General features: G+C 53.3%; 3 protein-coding genes and 1 non-coding gene across 14 annotated transcripts in view; 1 reads left to right on the forward strand and 3 right to left on the reverse strand.

The window, feature by feature from the left end:
* The window catches only part of FANCM (FA complementation group M), a 60,804-nt gene extending 59,063 nt beyond the window's left edge, over window positions 1-1,741 (reverse strand). For all 7 annotated transcript variants that reach the window (XM_059850728.1, XM_059850727.1, XM_059850725.1 and 4 more), the window contains exons 1-2: window positions 1,187-1,741; window positions 3-175 (exon numbers count right to left, since the gene is read on the reverse strand). In XM_059850728.1, coding sequence (XP_059706711.1) covers window positions 3-175; window positions 1,187-1,616 — 603 coding nt within the window. In that variant the 5' untranslated portion in view covers window positions 1,617-1,741. The remainder of the gene's footprint in view (window positions 1-2; window positions 176-1,186) is intronic.
* Window positions 1,742-1,851: 110 nt separating this feature from the next.
* FKBP3 (FKBP prolyl isomerase 3) lies at window positions 1,852-5,966 on the forward strand. Its single transcript, XM_059850743.1, has 7 exons — window positions 1,852-2,118; window positions 2,208-2,309; window positions 2,386-2,493; window positions 2,976-3,111; window positions 4,021-4,088; window positions 4,919-5,016; window positions 5,739-5,966. The coding sequence occupies exons 1-7, from the start codon at window positions 2,008-2,010 to the stop codon at window positions 5,791-5,793; spliced, it is 678 nt and encodes a 225-aa protein (XP_059706726.1). The 5' UTR covers window positions 1,852-2,007; the 3' UTR covers window positions 5,794-5,966.
* Window positions 5,967-6,396: 430 nt separating this feature from the next.
* On the reverse strand, window positions 6,397-21,315 carry PRPF39 (pre-mRNA processing factor 39). Of its 5 annotated transcripts, XM_059850736.1 has the most exons (14): window positions 21,185-21,315; window positions 17,636-17,987; window positions 17,145-17,270; window positions 16,390-16,508; window positions 15,497-15,664; window positions 14,688-14,844; window positions 13,704-13,811; window positions 11,687-11,851; window positions 11,252-11,378; window positions 10,898-11,166; window positions 10,165-10,349; window positions 8,865-8,939; window positions 8,173-8,293; window positions 6,397-7,085 (listed from the first exon to the last, which is right to left on the reverse strand). In XM_059850736.1, exons 2-14 carry the CDS (start codon window positions 17,963-17,965, stop codon window positions 7,035-7,037), a joined length of 2,001 nt encoding a protein of 666 aa, XP_059706719.1. In that variant the 5' UTR covers window positions 17,966-17,987; window positions 21,185-21,315; the 3' UTR covers window positions 6,397-7,034. The 5 variants fall into 5 exon arrangements, with proteins under 5 accessions (XP_059706719.1, XP_059706724.1, XP_059706722.1 ...); XM_059850741.1 differs by lacking the exons at window positions 17,636-17,987; window positions 21,185-21,315 and adding an exon at window positions 16,636-16,745; XM_059850739.1 differs by lacking the exons at window positions 17,636-17,987; window positions 21,185-21,315 and adding an exon at window positions 16,636-16,798 and having other exon boundaries at window positions 17,145-17,269.
* Window positions 10,729-10,814, reverse strand: LOC132329539 (small nucleolar RNA SNORD127). Its single transcript, XR_009487095.1, has one exon. It is a non-coding gene; the product is annotated as a small nucleolar RNA SNORD127 (small nucleolar RNA).
* Window positions 21,316-21,747: the final 432 nt, after the last annotated feature.

Here is a 21,747-nt window from a genome sequence, read left to right on the forward strand (position 1 = left end):
ACCTGGCAGTAGGCATGATTGCCAAGGGCTTTGTGGGCTTCATCAATAACCAGACATTTGATGTCCACAGCAGGACAGGTCCCACGAGAGAGGTCATTGACCATTATCTGAGGAGTGAGGAAAAAGACTCTCTTGGTGTTCCACAGCTCCCGCCGGCCCAGAGCCTGGGTTCCTCCTGGAAATCAAAGAAACAACATCAGGGAGCTCAGAACAAGGTATGGCCCAAGATCTGACAGTGACAGGGCTGGCAGACACATAAAATCATAGAATGGTTTGGGTTGGAAAGGGACCTTAAATCCCACCCAGTGCCACCCCTGCCATGGCAGGGACACCTCCCACTGTCCCAGGCTGCTCCCAGCTCCAGTGTCCAGCCTGGCCTTGGGCACTGCCAGGATCCAGGAGCAGCCACAGCTACTCTGGGAATTCTGTGCCAGAGCCTGCCCACCCTCACTGAATACAAAATATTCACAGAATATTCACAGAAATACCAGGTTGGAAGAGACCTTCAACATCATCGAGTCCAAGCCAGCCCCAACACCTCAACTCACCCCTGGCACCCAGTGCCACATCCAGGCTCTGTTAAACACCCCCAGGGATGGGGACTGCACCACCTCCAGAACTTTATCCCCCTTTCTGTAAAAACTTTTTCCTGATATCCATCCTACATTCCCCTTGACGCAATACAATGACTAGGAAGAGTTTTTTGCATTAAAAACTTAAATCCAGAACCATGGAAATCAAGGCTGGGAAGCTCAAGATGCCCACTGCCCTCAACATCATTTAGAACAGTTCTGGGAAAGGTCTGGGCCTAAAACCAGGTTATGGGTCCAGTCACCAGGGGGGCTGCAAAAACTTCATAGAGACGTGAATGGAAAGTGACGAGGAAAGTGACAATAAAAGTGACACGGAAAGTGACAAGGGGATGAGAAGGAGGGGCAGAAGCAGCTCTAATGTGGGTTTAAAGAGCCATTATTTTTTGGCTTAAGCACCCCACAGAGCACTGTGTGTGCAGAGACCTTCCCGCTGCGACCCACAGGGCTGCACCGCAGCGCTTCACCCTTTATACAGGCGACCTGTGCTCTTAACTCCAGCCAAACCAGCAGCCAGCCCTTCAAACTCCTCTCATGTTTTATTTTTCCCCCACACCGCGGCTCTTCACGCCCGGCAGCCCGGGCAGCAGCCGTACCTGTCATCTCCGCCATGTCCCGCCACGGGATGCCCATGACGCGGCCGCACGCCTCCATCTGCTGAGCCACCAGCGGCTTGGTGGGGGCCAGGAACAGCACCTTGCCCGAGGGGAACCAGCGGTAGAAGTTGTACATGACCACGGCGGCCACGAAGGTCTTGCCCAGCCCGGTGGGCAGGCACACCAGGGTGTTGGCCAGCAACGCGGCGCCGGCCATGCGCTCCTGGTAGGGGCGCACGGGCAGGTTGGTGGGGTAGATCCAGATGGAGCCCGCCGCCTCGCTGAAGCCCTGCGGCGGGCCGGGGTCGGCGGCGGCCGCAGCTGCCAGCAGCAGCTCGTCATCGCTGTCCCCGGCCGCGTCCCTCCGCTCCGCTCTGCCCTCGGGCGCCCGCCACACCTGCGGCAAAGTGCGCTGCCGGCCGCCGCTCATCCTGCCGCCATCTTAGCCCTGCCTCGCCGCCACCGCCGCCGCTTGAAACCGCCGCCGAGAGGGACGGGAGCCGCCTCCCGGCCCTCCTCCCTTCTCCCCCGGCCGTGCCCCGGCCCTCCCCTCGCCCTGAGGCGCCCGCCAAGCGCGGGGCAGGTCCCGCTCCCCTCGCTCAGGGTGTGCCCCGCCTGCCCCGAGGCGGCGCCATTTTGTCCCTCCCTCGGCGGCCCTCCCCGAATTCCCGCTGGGAGCTCGGCCGGGGCCGAAGGGGACGGTCGCGAAGCCGCCTTCGGAGCCTCCCCTTCTCCACCGGCCTTCTCCCGGCCCGCCCCTCTCCCTCCCGGGCGGTTCCCAGCCCTCCTCTCCGGAGGAGGAGCGGGAGGTGGGTGGGAAGATGGCGGCGGCCGCGGGCCCGGCGCAGCCCTGGAGCGCCGAGGAGCTGCGGAGCGAGGCGCTGGCCAAGAAGGAGATCATCAAATTCCTGCAGGAGCACGCGGCGCAGGCGGTAATGGCGAGGGATAATCGATCGTTTGGAGCCGTGCGGGGGAGGTTTGGGTGGGTTTTATTCCCCTCACCGCCTCGCGTGTCCCGCAGTTCCTGGCGGAGCACAAGCTGCTGGGGCAGGTGAAGAACGTGGCGAAGACGGCGAACAAGGAGCAGCTGATCGCGGCTTACACGCAGCTCTTCCACACGCAGGTGAGGGCGTGGGGCTGGGGCTGGGCTCGGGCAGGGCCGGGGCCGGGCAGGCGGCTCCTCATCCTTCCCCTCGCAGCGCTTCAAGGGCACGGACGGCGCCGAGAAGGCGGCGGAGAAGACGAAGCCGGCCAAGGCGGAGGAGGCCAAGGGGAAGGCGGTGAAGGCTGAGGAGGCTGTGGAGGAGGTTGGTGTGATGCCCTCGACTCGCGTTTTTCGCCTGGAAAATCAGATTATGCGGGTGGTTTGTCTCGGGGTGAGGGTTAGGGGGATTTCAGGGAAAGGTTCTCCCCCAGAGGGTGCTGGCACTGCCCAGGCTCCCCAGGGAATGGGCACGGCCCCGAGGCTGCCAGAGCTCCAGGAGGGTTTGGCACTGCCAGGGATGCCCAGGGTGGGGTTGTTGGGGGGTCTGGGCAGGGACAGGATGGTCCTTGTGGATCCCTTCCAGCTCAGGAGATTGTGCGATCCTAGGTCTTAAAAAACCTGGTTACAATAAGAAATCCGGTGTTTCTACCCCACGTTAACCTTAAGCTTCATTTTCCCCAAATGTTGCAGCCCTGCCACTCACTAACAGTATTGTCTTTTATGCCTTAAACTCAGTGGTTGTTCAGTCTTGGATATCTGGGACTCTTTAACCCACCAGTCATAACTCTCTTTTTATAACCTTAGGGGCCACCAAAGTACACGAAATCCATTTTAAAGAAGGGTGATAAAACCAACTTCCCGAAGAAGGGAGACACTGTCCACTGCTGGTACACTGGAAAGCTGCAGGATGGGACAGTCTTCGATACCAATATTCAATCAAGTAAGGTTATGGATATATAGATGTGCAGATGAACTCCTGGGGCTGGTTGCAAATGCTCCTGGAGGGAATTACCTGGGCTCCTCCAGCAGATGTGGGCAGGGGTTTGCCCTGGAAGGTGTGTCTGGGAGCATTGCTGATAAACAGCTTTATCACGGTGCTGCTGAGCTGCCCTGCAGCTCCCTGATCCTGATTTTCCATGAGCTAGCAAGGGCAGTATTTTAGGACTGGCTGGTGTCAAGTGACAGGGCTGCAGGCTGCATCCTGCCAGCCCTGGCTTCTGGCATTCCAGGCTGGGGGAATGTGGAATGCAGGGAGTCAATCCCCAGAGGAGATAGTGCCTAGGGAACTCCTGCACCAGCAGTGTCCTGAATTTCTCTAAATAAACACATCTTGGGCCCATTCTGTGGTAAATCTTTACATAGGGAGGCCCTGGAGTGAGAGGGATTTGAATACTCTGGTGTGCAGTATTCCCTGCTGGAGTTTTGTGACAGATCAGAGGGTTTGGGGGTATGAAATGGTGCAATACTGGAAAGGCTTTCCCAGCAGTGATGTCCCACACTCAGGAACAGTATTCCAGAGTCACTGGAGTACTGTCTGTAATTCCTCATACTTGTATGTCCCCTGTTGACTTTTCTTGGTTCCTGTATATGTCCATAACTTGTACAATCAACTTGAGTAATTCAGGAGTGAGCTTTTGGGGTTTGCAGGATGCTTTGGTGCACCTTGAACATTTAATGATGTTTTAGTGCACACCTTTAATATTTCCCCCTGAAAATCTGATATTGGGCTAAAAATAATATCAGAAGAACAGCTGTTTATATAAAGCATGATTGTAATGGCAATTTTCTACAGAGGTGTGCCGTGTGCTGGTGTGATGTTGAGGCAAATGAACATAAAACTCTTTTCCAGGTTCAAAGAAGAAAAAAGCAGCCAAGCCCTTGAGTTTCAAAGTTGGTGTAGGAAAAGTGATCCGAGGTGTAAGTAAAGCAATCAGGGCTCCCTCCCAGTCCCTGGGCCGTTCCATTCTGTGGTTTGTGACTGGGGTGCAGGTTTTGGGTTCTGTTTCTCATGGGGGCAGATTGCAAGGGATGGCACTGGGAGGATGGAACATTCTTCCTCAGTCAGGCAGAGCTTGGAACACAGGCTCTGTTCCCTGGGGCCAGCCCTGTCAGTGTCTCACAGCAGCTGAGACCAATGGCATCCCAGGGCTCCATCCATCCCTGCTTGCATTCCCTGGGCTTTACTCTGTGCCAGGCCTGAGCACCCTTTCCATGGGGAAATTCCTGTTGGTGTCCAGTGTGGGGCCATTGCCTCTCCTCCTGTCCCTGTTCCCTGGGAGCCCCCCGGCTGTCCCCTCCTGGCAGGAGCTGTGCAGAGCCACAAGGGCCCCCTGAGCCTCCTCTGCTCCAGGTGTCCTGATGTGGGAAGGGGCTGGAGCTGGGAAGGGGCTGTGTCTGTGGGCAGCACTGCAGGAGCAGCAGTGGCCCAGGTTTATCCCTGTGTTTATCCCGGGTTTGTGGGTGCCAGAGCCTTCCCTCAGTGGGCACAGCACCAATCCCTGGCACTCCCTGAGAAGGGAATCCTGAAGCTGGGAATGCTGATGGGATGTGTTCCCGTTGCTCCCCGGTGTCGTCCCAGCACAGGAGCACAGATTGCTCGGTGTGGGGGCAGGGAACACCCTCCTGGAGTGCTCCACAGGGCTGGGGAGGGCGCCTGGGCTGTGTGGGCATTCCTGGAGGCCCAGGAAAAGCTGGGCAGGGCAGTGGCTGCTGTCCCATCCGTGGCTGGAGCTGCTCTGTCGTTGCAGTGGGATGAGGCCCTGCTGACCATGAGCAAAGGAGAGAAGGCCCAGCTGGAGATCGAGCCCGAGTGGGCCTATGGCAAGAAGGGGCAGCCCGATGCCAAGTATCCTTCCATGACCTCTGACTCCTCGGGGAGCCTGGGAATGCTGGGGGCAAGGAGCTGCTTTATGGACAGGGATACAGGAGAGGGGTTCCCGTGTTACTCACAGCAGGCTCAGGACATTCCCGCTCAGGAGTTCAGGGCACTTCCTGGGGGTGGAATTGCCCTTTTCTTTTGGAGAAAAACTCATGCAGGGGGAGCCTGCTGCTGTTTTCCATCTGCATTTTTGTTCCAGCTGCTTGCAAATGCTTCTGCCTGATGGGGATCCTAACCAGTGTAGGGAACAGGAGCAGGGACAGAGTTACACTTGGTTCTGGGATACAGCTGAAGTAGGGGGTACAGGATCCCACAGTGTTTCATGCAGCCCTGTTTATTTTTCCCATCCCTCCTGGAAGAGGGGAAGGAATTGTTCTCCTGTGATTGAAGGGCTGCCCGGACACTTCTCCTCTGTGACAGTGGGACGGTGTAACCACCCCAGGCACTGCCCCACAGCTGCAGACAAGGCTGGGGCAGCTCAGGGCAGTGAGGAGCAGGGTGTGCTGATGAAGCTGTGTCCATGGGGCTGTCCCTGTCTCCTGACAGCTCCTGCTGGGCAGCAGCTGTGGCTGGATCCGGGGTGTCCAACCAGGTCAGGGCCATCCCAGGGATATGGGAGAGGCTGGGGAGCAGCTGGGCACTCCCTGCAGGGGCCGTTTCCTTTCCATTTCCTTAACGTTTGCCTGCAGGATCCCACCAAATGCAAAACTCTTCTTTGAAGTGGAGCTGGTGGATATTGAATGAAGAATTCCCTGTGCTGCTGGGAATCCATTTCTGCCAGAGAGAGCTTCCTGCTGGCGTTGCTGTAACTCCAGGCTCCGGTTACAGCGGTGCCTTTGTGGAGATGAGTGCTGAGTGTTGTCCCTGCCCCGCTGCTGTAGTGACAGCCCCACCACTAAAGCAGAGTTTGTACCTGCCAGTGCCTCCCTTCTTTGTGTCTGTGCTCCCCCCATTCCTCTGTGGGCACTGCAGAGCCCCCGAAGCAGCTGGGCCCACACCCAGCCAGGGCTCCTTCCCTCCTCTGGAGCCCAGTCCCACAGCATTCCTGTCCCACAGCATTGCCACTCCACGATCCCATGGCCCCACACCCAAGCCAGGGCTCCTTCCCTCCTGTGGAGCCCAACCCCACGGCATTCCCATCCCACATTCCCACGGCACTCTTGCTCCACAACCCCAGAGAATTCCCACTCCATTTATCTGACAGCAGCTCTGCTGGCAGAGGTCCAGGTGTTCCCAGGTGTCCCTGTGCCACAGCTCCTCCTGTGAACACCACCAGAGCCCAACTCAGGCATTCTCTTCTCCCTCCTGGCTCAAATGAGGCAGTCCAAGAAAGCTCAGAGCACCTACTGAATTCCTTGCTTTTATTACAAAAATGGGAATGATCACTTTGATCAAAATGAAAAAGTTTTGCTCACACCGTGTACATGAAAAACTCTAAATACAAAACTCATCCCAAACACAGTTTGTGCTTTTAAAAAAGAATGAAGGTGGTTTAATCCCTGCCTGCTCCCACACTACAGAACCCGTGTGGCAGCTCTGCCAAGGCCCCCACTCCCAACAGCCTGGGCCTGGAACAGCTCCCTGGCAGTTGGGCTGGGAGTGGGACAAGCCTTGGCTCCAGCCCTGGGCCAGGGCCAGGCAGCAGAGAAGCTCTGGGGCAAAACCAGCCCAAACCCCCACAGCTTCACCCACTCCATTAGGGAATCATGAGACTGACGAGAATTCTTCTGATACTCCATAAATTAGTGCAGGGAATTAAAAAAATCATTTATGGTAAATGAGAATTGTACAGAGACCATTTATCAGTTACCAGCACACGAATCTTGCTTCACACATACCCCGTGAGCAGCAGCTCGGTTCACATGCAGAGGACCAAAAGCAGGTGGCACAAGAGTTCCTTCACAGCCCAAAATTAGAAAAATATAATTTTTTTTATTCCATCTTTGTTGAAACTGCAGCACAGTGAACTCCACTCCCTGCGGGGATCAGGTTGTGTGGTAATACTGTCCGTAATTCCAGGCGTTCTGGTAGTTGTACTGGAACCAAACACAGCAGCAGCATCAGCCACCAGCGTCCCTGCTGGGAGCCCCTGGGGCAGCACAGCCCCCCAGCCCCTCTGTGCCAGCACAGCACCCCTGGCAATGCAGGACAGTGGTGCCATTCCCTCTGCAACAGCCTGGGAAAGGCAGGGAAGGCAGGCAGGGGTGCAGGTGCTGCCACAGGACAGATCCTCATCACAACACAATCAAAATGCCCCGAGCTGGGAGGGACCCACGGGGATCAGCCAGGGCAGGCCCACCCCTGCAAACACCCCGACAGTCCCAGCCTGGGCATCCCTGTGCTCCCAGGGCTCTGGCAGTCTCAGGGCCGTGCCCATTCCCTGGGGAGCTTTTCCAGGGTTTATTCCACCCTCTGGGGGAAGAACCTTTCCCTGATCTCCAGCCCGAGTCCCCCTGGCGCAGCCTCAAGGCTGCCATTCCTGCAGTGCATTTTTCCTGGCCTAGCACTGGACAGTCTGTGCTGGATGAGACGGCTCCCACTGCCTGACATGGGAAAGAATTCCCGCCCTGGCTGCAGACAATCCCAAAGCAGGGCCACCCAGGGCTTGTGCCCCAGCTGTAGCACTGCTCCCCCAGCTCTGGGGGCTCGGCCCTGTCTGAACAATGCTTTTCATAAAACCCCCTCAAATCTGCCATGGGTTTAGAAAACACATGGCTGTGGCAGTAGGGACATGGATCAGTGGGGGCCCTGTCAGTGATGGACTGGATGGTCTTAGAGGGCTTTTCCAACCTCAACAATTCTATTCCAAGCTAAAATGCCCTGGAGGAAGAGCCCAGAGGCAAGCTGATTTTGTTGGTGCTGTGTACCAGCAGAAACCATTCCAAGAGACAGCCTGGAGACAGTCACTATCCAGGCACACAGGAAAGGGGAAAGCCCACGGCCAGTCTGGGCAGAACAGTTCCACACACCACAGCCCTGCTGTCCTCCCCCTGTCCCCTCGCTGTGTGGCAGGACAGCCACCAAACTGCTCCTTGCTCCATGCAGGAACACTGAGCACTTGTGGAGCACGCCCAGGAGGTGCCAGCACCCCAAGGAGCTGAGTTCTGTTTCCCTGCCCCATACCTGGTACCAGGCGTTGTAGTTGTAGGCGGCCTGGTTGACCTGCATGTCCCCGTCCATGAGCTGCGCCGACGCCAGCCCCGCCTCCTCCGTCAGCAGCTTCTTCTCGTCCGGCTCCTCCGAGCTGCGGGGGAACACAGCCTGTTCTGGCACCTCAGAGCAGGGCTGGGCAGCCTAAACTCTGCTCAGCTGGGTGCCCTGGCCCAGAGGGGTCAGGGAACCGGGTCAGGGAAGGGCAGTTTGCGTTGTGCTGCAGAACAGGCTGGGTTTAAAGCTGGTGCCCAAACTGAGACAGCAAAGGCACATTCCGGCTTAGAGACTGACTTACTTTACCAGCACTGTTTGGCTCAACTCAACAACCCAAAAACTTATTTTCCAAAATTATTTCCATCCTTGGAAGTGTCCAGGGCCAGCATGGATGGAGGTCTATGGAAGGTGTCCCTGTCCATGGCAAGTTTTAGGGCTTTAAGGACCCTTCCAATGCAAACAATTCCGTGAATTTTTAAGGCAGCACAGCTCTATTTAGTACACACTTCAAAGGACTAACATTAAGTGATTCTATTCTCACATCAGTGGGTTCAAAGCTGACAAACACCTCCACTGACAGACTAAGGAACCCCCCGAGGGTGAGGCTGCTCCCTGCCCTGCCCCCAGAGCTGCCTGCCCTGCCCAGGGCAGCAGGGCTCAGTCCGTACCCGTTCTCCGCCCGCCGCTTCAGCGTCTCCTGCTCCTTCAGCAGCGCCTGGTGCTCGTCGTAGGCATCCAGGAGCCTGGGGAGAGCACAGCCAGTCAGGCCTTGCCTGTGTCTGAAACCCCTGAGCAAAGCCTCCTGGAGCTGTAACAGTACAGCAAACTGCAATGTCGTACATTCTAATGAGTGACCACCAACAAACAGGGGAAGGCCAACTCAGCTCTGTTCACAACAGCTCCAGTTCCCAACCCGCTCAACTTCCCTCACACTTTATGCAGTTTTTACCAAGTTCTTTATAAAGAAGTTTTCCAGAAATTATTTGTGATCAGCTGCTCCTTCAGAGCCTGCTGGTGATGCCACCCACGGCAGCACAGAGATGTGGGAATCAGCATTTAAACACTGGAAATTATTCCAATCTCAAAGCAGTCTTTGCCCATCCAGCAGGGAAGAACAAGTGTGGTTAATGCAGCACAGGAGAGTCCTGGCTAAAATTCTCACAAATGTTGACTGCATACCCCCTTCATCTGCAGCATCTCACAAAACCTGCAGCTTCTGACAGTGTGCTCTGGGTAAAAAGAGTTCCTCATACTCATTCTGCACTCTGGGATTATTTGGGAACTGCAAAATTCTTTGTGTTGATCTGTCTCAGATCCTAAACTTGTACTGACTGACTGCCACGCAGAGGCAGCAGGATTTAAGGACAGCTATTGTTAAAAACATACAAAGCAGAAAAACTGACTTGTCATTGATCCTTCTGGGTTATTTAGCTGCAAATAGTAAATAAAAACAATAGAAAATGAAGAGAAAAATATATAGTAGCATTAAATTTAAAACTTGCATTTCTGGTGTATCCTCCCACAGAAGCGCACAGTTGTTGATAGTGCTGAACACTGAAAAACCTGACCAGAGCAGTTTTGGAAATGAGCAGCAGCTCCCAGGAAGAGTCTCAAAGGACACCTGTGCCACAGACCTGTCCCATTCCCCTGGGGAGCACCTCCCTTCACGGGGCTTAGCAAGGGGAAGCCACAGGAGAACCTGGCAGGCAGCAGAGCTCTGCTCAGTGAGGTGTTGGGCACTTCAGATAAAAGGGGCAATTGTCTGAAAAGAGATTCCTCCATAAAAATCTATTCCTGTTTACAAATCCATTCCTGTTTAACACCAGGAGGCTGGTTTAGAAAAGCAGCTGTTCCTTACAAAGAGCTGATGGCACAAAGGAAATAATTTTACAGAAGCCACTGACCCCACCCTTTTCCCAGCACTCTCCCAGTGACCCCAGTTTGGCCACTGCCCACAGAACATCTTACTTGTTCACATCAGACCCAAAATCTTCCAGGAATTCCACTTTTCTCTGTGAGAAGGTGATCCTCATTTTGATGGACAAGGCCCCATGGATGGCCTTGTCAAAGCAGCTCAGGATGTTCTCCTCGTTCTGCTTGAGGTCACCACTGTACTCCATCTCCAGCAGGTTCAGGTACAGTTTGGTGTTTTCCTGTGCAAAACAGGCATTAGGAGGTGCACACCTGACCCTCACAGCAGGTTTTTAACTCTGATTTTACACTCCCCAGTTCACCCCATGAACACACACAATGACAGGCAATAAAGGGATGTTCCTCTCTCCCTGGGCTGGTTTGTTGCACAAACACACCAGAAGTGACCAACACCACAAACCCAGGTGCTGCACTTTGCTGGCAGCATCTGAGTGCCAGATATTCCTGTGCTGACACCAAACCACCAAACACTGCCCCCACACCAATAACACTGAACACACTGAGAACGTTTAGGATTCTAAAAATTAAAATAAAGGTGCAAAGCATATTGTACTTCTGGTGGGAAAAGGGTTCAAACTTCCAGATTCCCAAGCTGAGACATGGCAACATCAGTTTAGAGGGACTGTTGTCTCCATGCAGTAATGGGACATTACATCCAGTTACAACACCTGTCATCACTGTTGCCATGTTTTACAAAATGCTTCAGAAAGAGAGAAAGACACCAGGGTGGTTTGAGTTTTGGGTAAGACAGCCGAGAGGGAACACATACTTTGTCCAGTTCTATGGCTTCTGACAGCACTTTTCTTGCCTTTGGCAGGTTTTTCTGCACTTTGAAGAGGTGCCGGGCCAGTTTGATGGCATAGAAGGAGGCTTCACTGATGGACTTGGCATTCCTGACAGCATCTTCCAGCAGCTGCTCCGCCTCCTCCATGTTGCCGTGCCGGCGCTCCAGGCTCACCCTGCGCAGGCGGATCATGGCCAGCCCCAGGATGCACTCCTCAAACGTCTTCAGGATCCTTCTGGCTTCATCAATGTTGCCTGCAACAGCAGGGAGATGCTTTAGGACAGGGCAGCTCCCAGAGCTCCCCCAGCAGAGCCCCCCGAGAGGCAGGGCTGCCCTTACCCTGCTGCTCCTCGAAGGCTGCCCACAGCATGTGCACCATGGGCTTCTTGGGCAGGTGGATGGTGCAGGCCCTGCTGTACACGTGCCGCACGCCCTCGATGCTGTGGTTCTCCATGTATTTGGCATACTAGGGTTGGAAACAGAGCAGAGACCAGCCAGGTTAAAGCTTGTATTTGCCTCCAAGAACATGCCAGAACGATAAAATTCTTTTGTTTAAACCCATTCAGCACCTTTATGGAACCACTAGACTAGTTTCTGTAAGGAAGGACGTAGAGAGGCAACGCAGTTGGCAAATGCAGCAGTCAAATCTGGTTGCAAGCAGACCATCTCCTAATGCAACAGATATAGTTATAGATGAACAACGTTCCACAGGGTACAAGGGTTAGTCACCAGGTCAAGGTGTGCACCAGCAGAGCCGTGAGCTGCCTCCCTTACCTTGATCCAGAAGTCCTCATAGAGGGCACATGAAATGACACATCTCTCAAAGAGGACCACGACTCGCTCGTGAGTGCCATTCTCTATCTCAAACTCTAAGTACTCTTTCCAGTTTTTCAGCTGAATTTTCTCCAGAGGTTTTACATGAAAGTAAGGCCTCTTGATCTGCAAGAGTCACAGGATGCAACTGGTGATTACAAACACATCACCAATGGGGGTCAAACAATCAACAGCCACACAGCCAACACTCAAGTCCTGTCACTTCAGTGACCAGGGCTCCAGGGACACCTCCTCATCTACTCAATCCAGGGTCATCCAGGTATGGATCAAGGGATTTACTGCAGTGACATTCCAGGCTAGAAACCTCCTTTCCTAGAGAGCTTTTGGAGTGCAAGTGTTTAGAGATGCTAGGGGAGGACCCAAGGCAGCCCAGTGTCAGTGACATTATGGACACACTGGACATTGCCCACATCCATCCACACAAGTGAAGGGCTCACTGTGGGACACCCAGCCCACAAATTCAACTCAGAATTTGGTTCAGAATCATGACAAGGAAAGACAGAGCACCGAACTGGACTTCCTATCAAATATTTACATCAATCTGGTTACAGCAAGACCACAAATTTAGCATCACTGTCTTGTTATTGGGGGCTGCAAGATGGGCTGGGTGGGACAGAGCTCAGCACAGAAAATTAAACATTGCTCTGTCTAAACTGAAATTGCTTTGTCTGGCACCCTGCCAGAGATCCTTTGCTTTTGCTCACCCTCTTTATTGTATTTGATTCTCTCTCTCCTGTGCTGCAATTTCCTCTCAGATCCAAACCCATACAAATGGATGAAGAACTTACAGTAATTAAGGAGAATCCAGTTCTTCAAAGCCACCTGAAATTTAAAGCCAATCCCTCCCTTCATGCTCCTCACTGATCTCTGGTGTGGAACCCAACACTCTGTGGCCATTTTGCCCAGCTCAAAGTCCTGCTGGAAACAGCTCTAAGGAATCGCCAGCCCTGGGTGGGATCTGTGCCCAGCACCTCACTGCTGTCCTTCATGGACAGGCTGAACTCTGCACGTGCAGCTCCCCCCAGCCCCTTGGGGCTCCAGAGCAGACACTGCTGGCAACAAGAGCACACTGTGGCCAGCAAGGGGACACTCAGCTTCCCACACCTTTCCTGCCCAGTGCCCACAGTTCCAGGGCTCTCCCAAATCCCACAGATTGGCAGCTTAAGGCTTCCCAAGGCAGGAATCTGGGACACTCTGCTCTGCTCCCTCCTGCCTCGGGTCACTGGTACAGAGCTCAGTGACAATGGGAGCTCCTGGGCTGTGGAGGCACCTGGCCCAGTCCCACCCCGTGCAGTCAATCACCAGTTCTGACACCCAAGCCAGTAAAGAGTCTCTGAAAATCTGTCCCAGCTGGGTAACACAGTGTACTCTTTAGAATAAGAAGTAAATTTAAAACAAGGACCATGTTTGCCAGGAAGAAAAATATAAAGACTGAGATGAAAACCTCTTGTTTTTTCAAATGGAATCCAACCTAACTCTACAGCAAAAGCTGTATATTTGCAGTGATCAAATTATTAGTTTAATTAATTACTTTTAATACATTACACAGAGGAGGTCCAAAACAAAAGCTACCTGATTAAGTGTGTAATGTTACAATACAAAATCACAGGAATTTCATTCTCCTCTGAGACCAGGCTTACCTTTCAGAGGGAGTCCCCTCCATGCCCTCATGCCTTTGCACCACCCCAGGGCATGAGCAGCACTAACTCCCAGGACTCACTGGCTTAGCAAACATTACAGCACCTTGCCTCTCTCCAAGCACTGCTCTGAGATCTTTACATCACCAGGTGCCTCTTCACAAGAAAAATGGCAGAGAAGTGAAACTGTTCCAACTTTGACTCTCTGTTCAATCCCCTCCCAGCAGTTTAAGTTAAGGCTGTTTCACACAATTCCCAGCTCCCAGTCCTGTTCCCAAACCACTGCTGATGCTGCCTCACACAAACCCCACCCCACTTACCGCTTCCTCAAACGTCCACCTCTTACTGACTTCATGCTCGTTGTGGTTAAATATCTCCTGATGGATCTCAATGATTCTGTGCCTCATGTTCTCTATCTCAGTGATTAGCTAGAACAGAATGTCAGAAAATGTAACACAAGCAGACATGCTATCACCTTTGTAACTGCCTCCTGTGCCAGGGACATGCATGGATTCTCCCTGAGCAGCCAGGGAAGGGCTGGGACACTGCATGATGGAGCCTTGGGCCTCAGCACACACAGCTGAATTGGTCTTTATCCTATGCTAAAGCTGATTGGAGATTAAGGATGGATTTGGATCCAAGTCAGCCCTGGTTTTGGTGTGTCTGTGTGTTCACCATCAGCAATTCCTCCGGACAGCTCCAGGCATTCCTAGGCCTGTAACAGTCTGAACCTGCCCAGGTTCAGACACTGCTGATGAGGAGCATTCTTAGACTACAGATCCCAATCTGCTGACCTAGAATAATTAGTATTTGGTCCTGTTCTTTCATTTTCTAACATGTTTCTTTAACACCCCTGCCAGCACTGGAAGGGGCTGTCCTGTGACCACACAAGCCAAAGGGCAGTGATGTGCAGGAGCTCTCTGGGCACAGCTCAGGGGGGTGCACTGGAAGCTCTGCCCCAGCCCCAGAGAAGGACAGGGTGCCTGTGCCCACCCCCTGCAGGTGCCTTGGTGGGGTCAGTGATGTCCTCAGTGCTGCAGGACACTGATATGCAGGAGCTCTCTGGGCACAGCTCAAGGGGGTGCACTGGAAGCTCTGCCCCAGCCCCAGGGAAGGGCAGAGGTGCCCGCGCCCACCCCATGCAGGTGCCTTGGTGGGGTCGGTGATGCCCTCAGTGCCACAGGGCACTGCTGTGCAGGAGCTCTCTGGGCACAGCCAGCCCCAGCAGACTGAGCTGGCTGCAGTGGAAGGCCTGGCCAGCCCCAGGGGAGGACAGGAGGTGCTGTGCCCAGCCCTGCAGGTACCTTGGCGGGGTCGGTGATGTCCTCGGTGCCGCAGGGCAGCTCGTCCCCGTCCTCGCCGCTGTGGCCGCTGGCGGCCGCCAGCTCCCGGCGCAGCTGCACAAACTGTTCTGTGGTCAGGAAGTCTCGGGGCAGGTTGTTCTGGATGTGCTCTTTAAACCTAACAACAGCCACAAAGAGGCACAGCAAAGGGGTTGTTTCACGCTGCACTGCTGCCCAACAGGGCACAGCTATAAATCCCAGGGGGTTCTGCTTTCCTTCATGGCCCCTGAGTGACACTAAGTGCTGCCAGCTCACACCCAGAACTGCCAGCACCCATCACCCTCATGAGTGCCATGTGCCAAAGGGACAGAACCCTTGCCATGGAAAAGAGATGGCAAAGGACAAAATCAGTTATAAAGGAAATACTTTATTTCCCACACCAAGAGATCTGGGAAAGACTGGGTGGAATTTAACTGAGGCTGCTGCTCAAGTCTCCCTCCCAGTGCAGAATTCCACTATCTAAAACTTAACCAGTATTTCTCTTTAGTCAGTTAAATTGGAGCTTCACCACACATGGGCACTGCATGAGTATTAAAGTCCAGAACTGCTCATTCTGATTTCTCAAAGACATCCTCTCTTCTTCTCCACACTCCCAAGGCCTGTCCTTATTCCACAACAAAACCTCTGAATTTACATAAAACCAAATTCCTCAAGTGTGCACCAGTACTTTCAAACAATCAGTCCAGCTGCCTGAGTATGTAAGTAAATAACTACATAAACCTGTTCCAAGTTCTTGTGCTCATGGCATTAACTGCCTGCTTTCCCTTTACCTCTGGAAGTGATGGCTGTAGAGCTGCGTTGGGATTCCCAGGATGCGGTCATAGATGGATGTAACTTCCCTTAGGTTTCCCTGGTCATTTTCCCAGTTTATATACATTTCCCAGAGTCTGTCAGAACGGAAATCTGTCCCAGCAGCCAGCACTGCGTGTTCATAGGCTCTGGAAAAGGAAAGGTTTTACACTGGTTTCTGGATACCAGACCAGAGCAAAGAAGGAAAGTCCTGGCTCTTATTAAAGGTTATGAGCATCCTCATTTCCTTGAAACTAGACCTATATTAATTATTTACATACTTCAGAGTGCCTTCCAGATATCTACAGAAAGGTGTCTAGAGATTCCAAAAGCTCACACTCATTTTTTGCCTCCAGAACTTCCACAACAGAACAAGTACAGGCAACAGCAGAAGCCACTGGCAGGAACACAAGATATTAGGAAAATACACAACCTTTACCACTTTTGTCTTGTACAGACTCTAAACCCACCAGTGCAGCAGCCAAAAGCTGTGCAGCACTTCTGCAGCTTGGTTCAGATCCAATTCCAGTGTAATTAAGCCTTCTGATCAAACTCTAGCCCAACCCTGTAACCGGGTCCACTGCCAGCCACAGTGAGCAGACGCATCCTAGCCATACCCTGGAAATGCCAAGGAATTAAATTCCAGGATTCCAAATGCTGCACTGAGTATTTCTTAACATCCAGTCTGAAGCTCTCAAGCTTCTTCCCCTTGTACCACACCGGACATTCTCCCCCTTCTCACAGAATTTGGCTCCATCATCTCTTAATTTAAAAATCCTTACAGTGACACCAGGTTGTTATTTTACCCTTGTCCTAAAAACACAATAACCTGATCCCAGCGGTGTGTATGGGTATCAGGCTGCTCCCAACTCACCCCCTGATGGTACTGTTAGTTTCAGGATCAGCAGGGTCCAAGGTCTCCTTTAGGAAGTTAATATAATGTATCCAAAGATCAACACTAAGAGGAATTGCCTGAAGCCCTCGGCGATAGACCTATGAAGAGAACATGAACTGTACTTCAAATCCTTAATGGGGTCCTAAGAGAGAGGCAACACTGTGTTATCCGGTGAACCTTAGAAATACTAATTACTGGAATTTTGTTTAAATAATCTACCATTACCATTCGGGTGGAGGTTGGATAGAACATGGCAATGTTCTGATCTCCACGTGCAGAGTCTTGATCTTCAAAGCGCAGCGGTCCCTGCATTCTGACCAGGTTGTGTGGGCAGGCTTTGGGGTACAGACCATAGGGCACAGACCCATTAGAGCATCATTGACAGCGTCTGACCAAAAATGCAATAAGATGGAGCAATTGTGACCAGCAAACCAACTATTATTGTTTTGAAAATGAGTAATAAATGGAAGTGACAGAAAAGCCCTGCCCTACTTGTTAAGCTGCAGTGTAATACAGAGGCTTGCACTGCAAAGCTTGACAAACTGTAGAGGTTTAACGCACCTGCCAACAAAGAGAGAGAACATTAGCTCCAAATGCCACAGCTGTGACACGTGCAAACACGTCCCTCGAGCACTGGCCGTGCAGGGCAGGCACTGGCAGCCCAATGACTCGCAGTGGGACAGTCATTGGTGGCTTTGGGACTGGTGGCAGCGCTGGCCCCGGGCCCTACGTACCTCATCTGACTGCTTGACGTTGTCGTGGCGCTTCTCCAGGTCCGCGTACTTCTTCCAGTACCCATAGCAGTAGGGGTAGTGTGAGAAAAACCTGTCAAAGGCTTTCCTGGCTGCTGGCAAGTGGTTCTGTGGGAAACACAGAGCGAGCACATCAGTGCTTCCCTTAGCAACAGCTTCAGGCTATTTTAAATACAATTATTAACACTGTGTTAGAAATGCCTGGTGTTATTTAGACATTGCCAACCCAAGCTACTGGAAGGTGTCCCTGAATATGGCAGGGGATGGAACTGACAAGCTTTTTAAGGTCACTTCCAACCCAACCACCCCTGGCATTTTATGATTAAATGACAGCAGTGGCAAGGACAGCTGCCTTAAATCAGTGTCTGTGACAGCCTGATGTCCATTCTACATTTGCCACTGGAATTCCATGACTTTAGTTTTCTTTGTTTATTTATTTTGGGGAGCCTGAGGAGAAAGGGGCAGGTACGAACCTCCTGCTCTACGTACTGCAGTAGATAAACCCATCCTGTGAAATCCTGTGGATTGTCCTCTACTACTTTCCAAAACTTGTCAAAATCCGGAGGGAAGTCAGCCTCGATATCTGTGGTCTGTAAGCTCTCAATGTTTGGAATCTCGCTCTCCTGCGTGCTGTCCTCGTTGAGGTCTGGGGAGCTGTCTGGGGACTGCTCCATCTCGGTGACACTCATGATCTCGGTGCTGAAGTCCATGTGCTGCTCCTCGGCCGCGCTCTCGGCCTCGGGCTCCGCGCTCTCTTTGCCCACAGTTGGCTGCTCCTCCTCCGTGCTCTCTGCGTTCTCCATGGCACCGCTGTGCGACTGGATCCTGGGGGAACAGCACCTTCAGTACTCCTGGGGCACAGCTGGGCTGTGATCCCCAGCTCAGAGGGGCCCAGGTGCTCCAGGCATCCCCGTATGCCACCACAACCCCCATGACACCTGCCTCATGCATCAGCAATAAAAAATGTTAACAGCAGTCAGAGATTTTCCCATCTGCACATACAAATCAATATGGATTTCAAAAAACTACTGCAGGGAGCTACCAAGGCATAAAAGTGAATCATTACAGTTTTCCTGTAGGAGTCCAGAGGAGGTTTTATTCTAAATAAAGAATTATGTTCAAATTCCACAGAAACATTCAGGCTGGAAAAGCTGTCTGAGACCATCAGGTCCAAGTCACTCCAGCAGTGCCAGGGCCACCATGGACCTGTGTCCCTAAATTCATTCAATGTTCCTACTAGTACAAGTCAGTAAATTCTTTGTGAAATAAACAGTTGTTAAAAGGTGCCCTCAACACCAGGCTAAAGCAAAGACAAGAATTCCTGTCAGCACCAACTCAGTACCCATTAGTGATGTCCCAACACACAGCACCAGAGGGCCACAGAAATGCTCTGGCAGCCCCTGCCCTGCAGCCCCTCAGTCCCACCCACACCCAGTGCCAGGCGCTTCCTCCCGGCCCCTGGGACAGATTCCTGCTTCCTCCCACTCTTCCTTTAATGTCCCTGCCAAGAGGCACTGCCTGGCCCTGCCCTGCTGTGCCAGCACCAGGCCAGCCTGACCTGGCTGGGTGCCACCCAGCCTCGGCTGATCCCGGCCTTCCCTCCCAGAGCTGGAGCAGGGGCACTGAGCTGAGCCTGCACAGCTCCCAGCTGTGAGCCCAGCTGGCAGGAGGGGCAGTGCTGGACTGACATCCTCACACGCTGCACTGCACTCCTGCTTCCTCCTGTGTTCTCCTTGCAGGAGGTGAGAAATACATTTGGGATTTCAAAAAGAATGCACAAGTCCCCAGCCCAGAACTGTCCAGAGCCCTTTCGCCCTAAAAACCTGAAGAGACAACACCCAGAGCACTGCTTTCACTTCAACAAGGGCATGGAGAAGACACCACTACATCCTGGGGTGAAGTTCTTGCCAGAAAGGAAAAATCTCCCTTATCTTCAGCAGCTTCAATTCTTGGGATAACAGCTCATGTTTTCCCAGGAATTCACCAAGCCAAGGAACTTTGGCACAATGTGTGGTCTATTCTGCAAGTTTTCTAATAACTGCTTTTTAAAGTATTTCTGCTTTCCATCATTAGGCAGCCAAGGCTTAGAGCAGCCTGCAGTAGTGATGGGTGTCCCTGCTCACGGCAGGGGGAGAACTGGATGGGCTTTGAAGTGTCCGCCAGCCCAAAGCATTCTGTGACTCTAGGATTTTGAGAAAAAAATCTCATTTGTAACATTAAGTTATACACAGAGTATCAAAGAGTATCACTGTGCCTATCCCAGTGCAACAGGCAGAGATCTGAATCGCTCAAAGGCTGCTGCACTTCAGAGGGTGCCTCGTGCAGGCTCTAAAACCGAGTGGTAAGAGGAGGGAGTGACACAAACCACAGCCCCAACACTAGAAAAAAGAGTTTAAAGGCTATTTACAGCTCTAAAATTTGACCTAACAGTGACAGAGGTAACTAGTGATGGAACAAGAGGAAATGGCTTCAAATTGCACCAGGAGAGGTTCATAATGGATATTGGGGAAATTTCTTCATGGCAAGGCTGTCCAGCCCTGGCACAGCTGCCCAGTCCACATCCCTGGGGAGGATTTTTTTTTAAATCCCTGGAGGGATTTAAAGCTCTGTGCATGTGGCACTTGGGGACACGGGGTGGCCTTGGCTGGACATAATGAGCAGCCCTAATGATTCCATGGATTCTGTCATCATTAGAAACGCAGTCATTCACGACCTAAACTTATTCTGATGTTTAACAGATGTTTCCTCCCTCTAGCTGATTCAGAAGACATATTCCATCTTAAAAAACAGCTCTCCAAATCCAGCCATCTCCAGATGAGGAGGGAAAAAAGGATGAGGCAGAAGCTGTACGGATAGGCACACAAGGGCTGAGCTTGTGAAAACTCACATGGATCGGCACACGTGGCTTCAAACTGAAACCAAGTCTGTCTGACAGCTCTTCCAGCCAAACACCTTCCAGTCTGATCCCTGGCATATCCCAAAATCTGACAGCAATCCGTGGCTTAAACCAGCCAATGCAACAGGCCACGAAAATCCAGGGATTGGGCACACCAGGGAAACTTAATTCCGGGGTTTCCACCTTAATTCCGGGGGTTTCCACGTTAATTCCAAAGGGTTTGACATCACACAGCCTAAGCAACTGAATCAGAGTATCAGACAGCTACAAACACTGGTATTAAATAATTGATGCCAACATGTATTACTCAGCCTGTTACCAGCAAAAGACTGCTGTACACAAAACTGCCACTCATAAACGTGAATGGACTAATGGAAAACAAACAGGGAAACTGCAGAGGGGCAGGAATGCAGAGCCTTATCTGAGCTCAGCCCAGAACGCTCCATTCACACCCCTGATAAGGCGCTGCTGGATCCACCCGGGGCAGGGCCGGGATTAGGTTTGAATCACGGAATCATCTACTGGAAAAGCCCTTCAAGGCCATCGAGTCCCAGCTGTGCCCGATGCCCACCTCGCCACCAGCGCAGAACTTTGAGTGCCACGTCCAGGAATTCCTTGGACACCTTCAGGGATGGGCACTCCAAACCTCCCTGGGCAGCCCCTGTCAAGGCCTGAGCACCCTTTCCATGGGGAAATTCCTGCTGGTGACCACCCTGAGCCTCCCCGGCCCAGCCCGAGGCCGTTCCCTCTCCATCAGGGCCTCTCGGGGCCCAGTCTGAGCAATAACGTCACAAACCGCGCGGCGCGGAGCGGCTCCGCAAGGGCCCGTTACTCGCCCAGCGGCCGTTTCACCAGAAAACGAGGATACAAGGATACAACAGGGATACCGGGATACACCCCGACGGCAGAGTTCATCTCTCGAGCAAACCCGAGGCCTGGCAGCGGCCGCGGGGCCGACACGACGCTCGGAGCGCCCCGCGCGCGGCCCGGCCCGGCCCGGCCTCCGCCCGCCTCGGCCTCCCGCCCCGGCTGTCCCTCAGCCCGGGCACTCCCGGCTGCTACCGGAGCGCCCCGCTCTCCTCCCCTTGGCCCCGTGCCGCCGCAGCCCCTCGCCCCTCGCCGGTACCTGCCGGGGCCGCCACAGCCGGGGCCGCCACAGCCGCCGCCGCCTCACCCGGGCCTCACGCACCGCGCACGCGCACAGCGCCCCGCGCGCGCGCACCGCCCGCGTGCCCGCCTGCCCCCGCGCGTGCGCACCGGCCGCCCCCAGCGCCCGCCCCTTCCCGCCAAATGGCGCCGCTCCCTGAGGGGCAGGGCAGCGAGGCAGAGCCCTCTACGGGAATAAAATAAATATAGCTCAGTCCGGGAATATATACAGCCCGGTAAAGGGAATAGACTAAATACAGCCCCCTAGAGATACGCATCCTAGAATCATTTGGGCTGGAAGACACAAGATCACCCAGTCCCGCTGTCCATGCAGCAGTGTCACTGTAGCCCTTAAACCACTAAAGTTACCCACACCAGCTCCAGGAATTCCTTAGGCACCTCCAGGGATGGGCAATCCAAAACTCCATGGGCAGTGCCAAGGCCTGAGCCCCCTTTCCATGGGGAAATTCCTGCAGTGCCCACCCTGAGCTCCCCTGGCCCAGCCTGAGGCCGTTCCATCTGCTCCTGTCCCTGTTCCCTGGA

The sequence above is a fragment of the Haemorhous mexicanus genome, chromosome 6, assembly GCF_027477595.1.
Source record: "Haemorhous mexicanus isolate bHaeMex1 chromosome 6, bHaeMex1.pri, whole genome shotgun sequence".
Classification (NCBI taxonomy): Eukaryota; Metazoa; Chordata; class Aves; order Passeriformes; family Fringillidae; genus Haemorhous; species Haemorhous mexicanus.

Coding starts and splice junctions, on each gene's coding strand:
- FKBP3 (XM_059850743.1), top strand. CDS start 2,008: ATGGCGGCGGCCGCGGGCCCGGCGCAGCCCTGGAGCGCCGAGGAGCTG. Junction 2,494..2,975: donor CTGAGGAGGCTGTGGAGGAG/GTTGGTGTGATG, acceptor TTATAACCTTAG/GGGCCACCAAAGTACACGAA. Junction 3,112..4,020: donor CGATACCAATATTCAATCAA/GTAAGGTTATGG, acceptor ACTCTTTTCCAG/GTTCAAAGAAGAAAAAAGCA.
- PRPF39 (XM_059850736.1), bottom strand. CDS start 17,965: ATGGAGAACGCAGAGAGCACGGAGGAGGAGCAGCCAACTGTGGGCAAA. Junction 11,167..11,251: donor AGCCTTCGAGGAGCAGCAGG/GTAAGGGCAGCC, acceptor CTGCTGTTGCAG/GCAACATTGATGAAGCCAGA. Junction 8,294..8,864: donor AAGCGGCGGGCGGAGAACGG/GTACGGACTGAG, acceptor GTTCCCCCGCAG/CTCGGAGGAGCCGGACGAGA.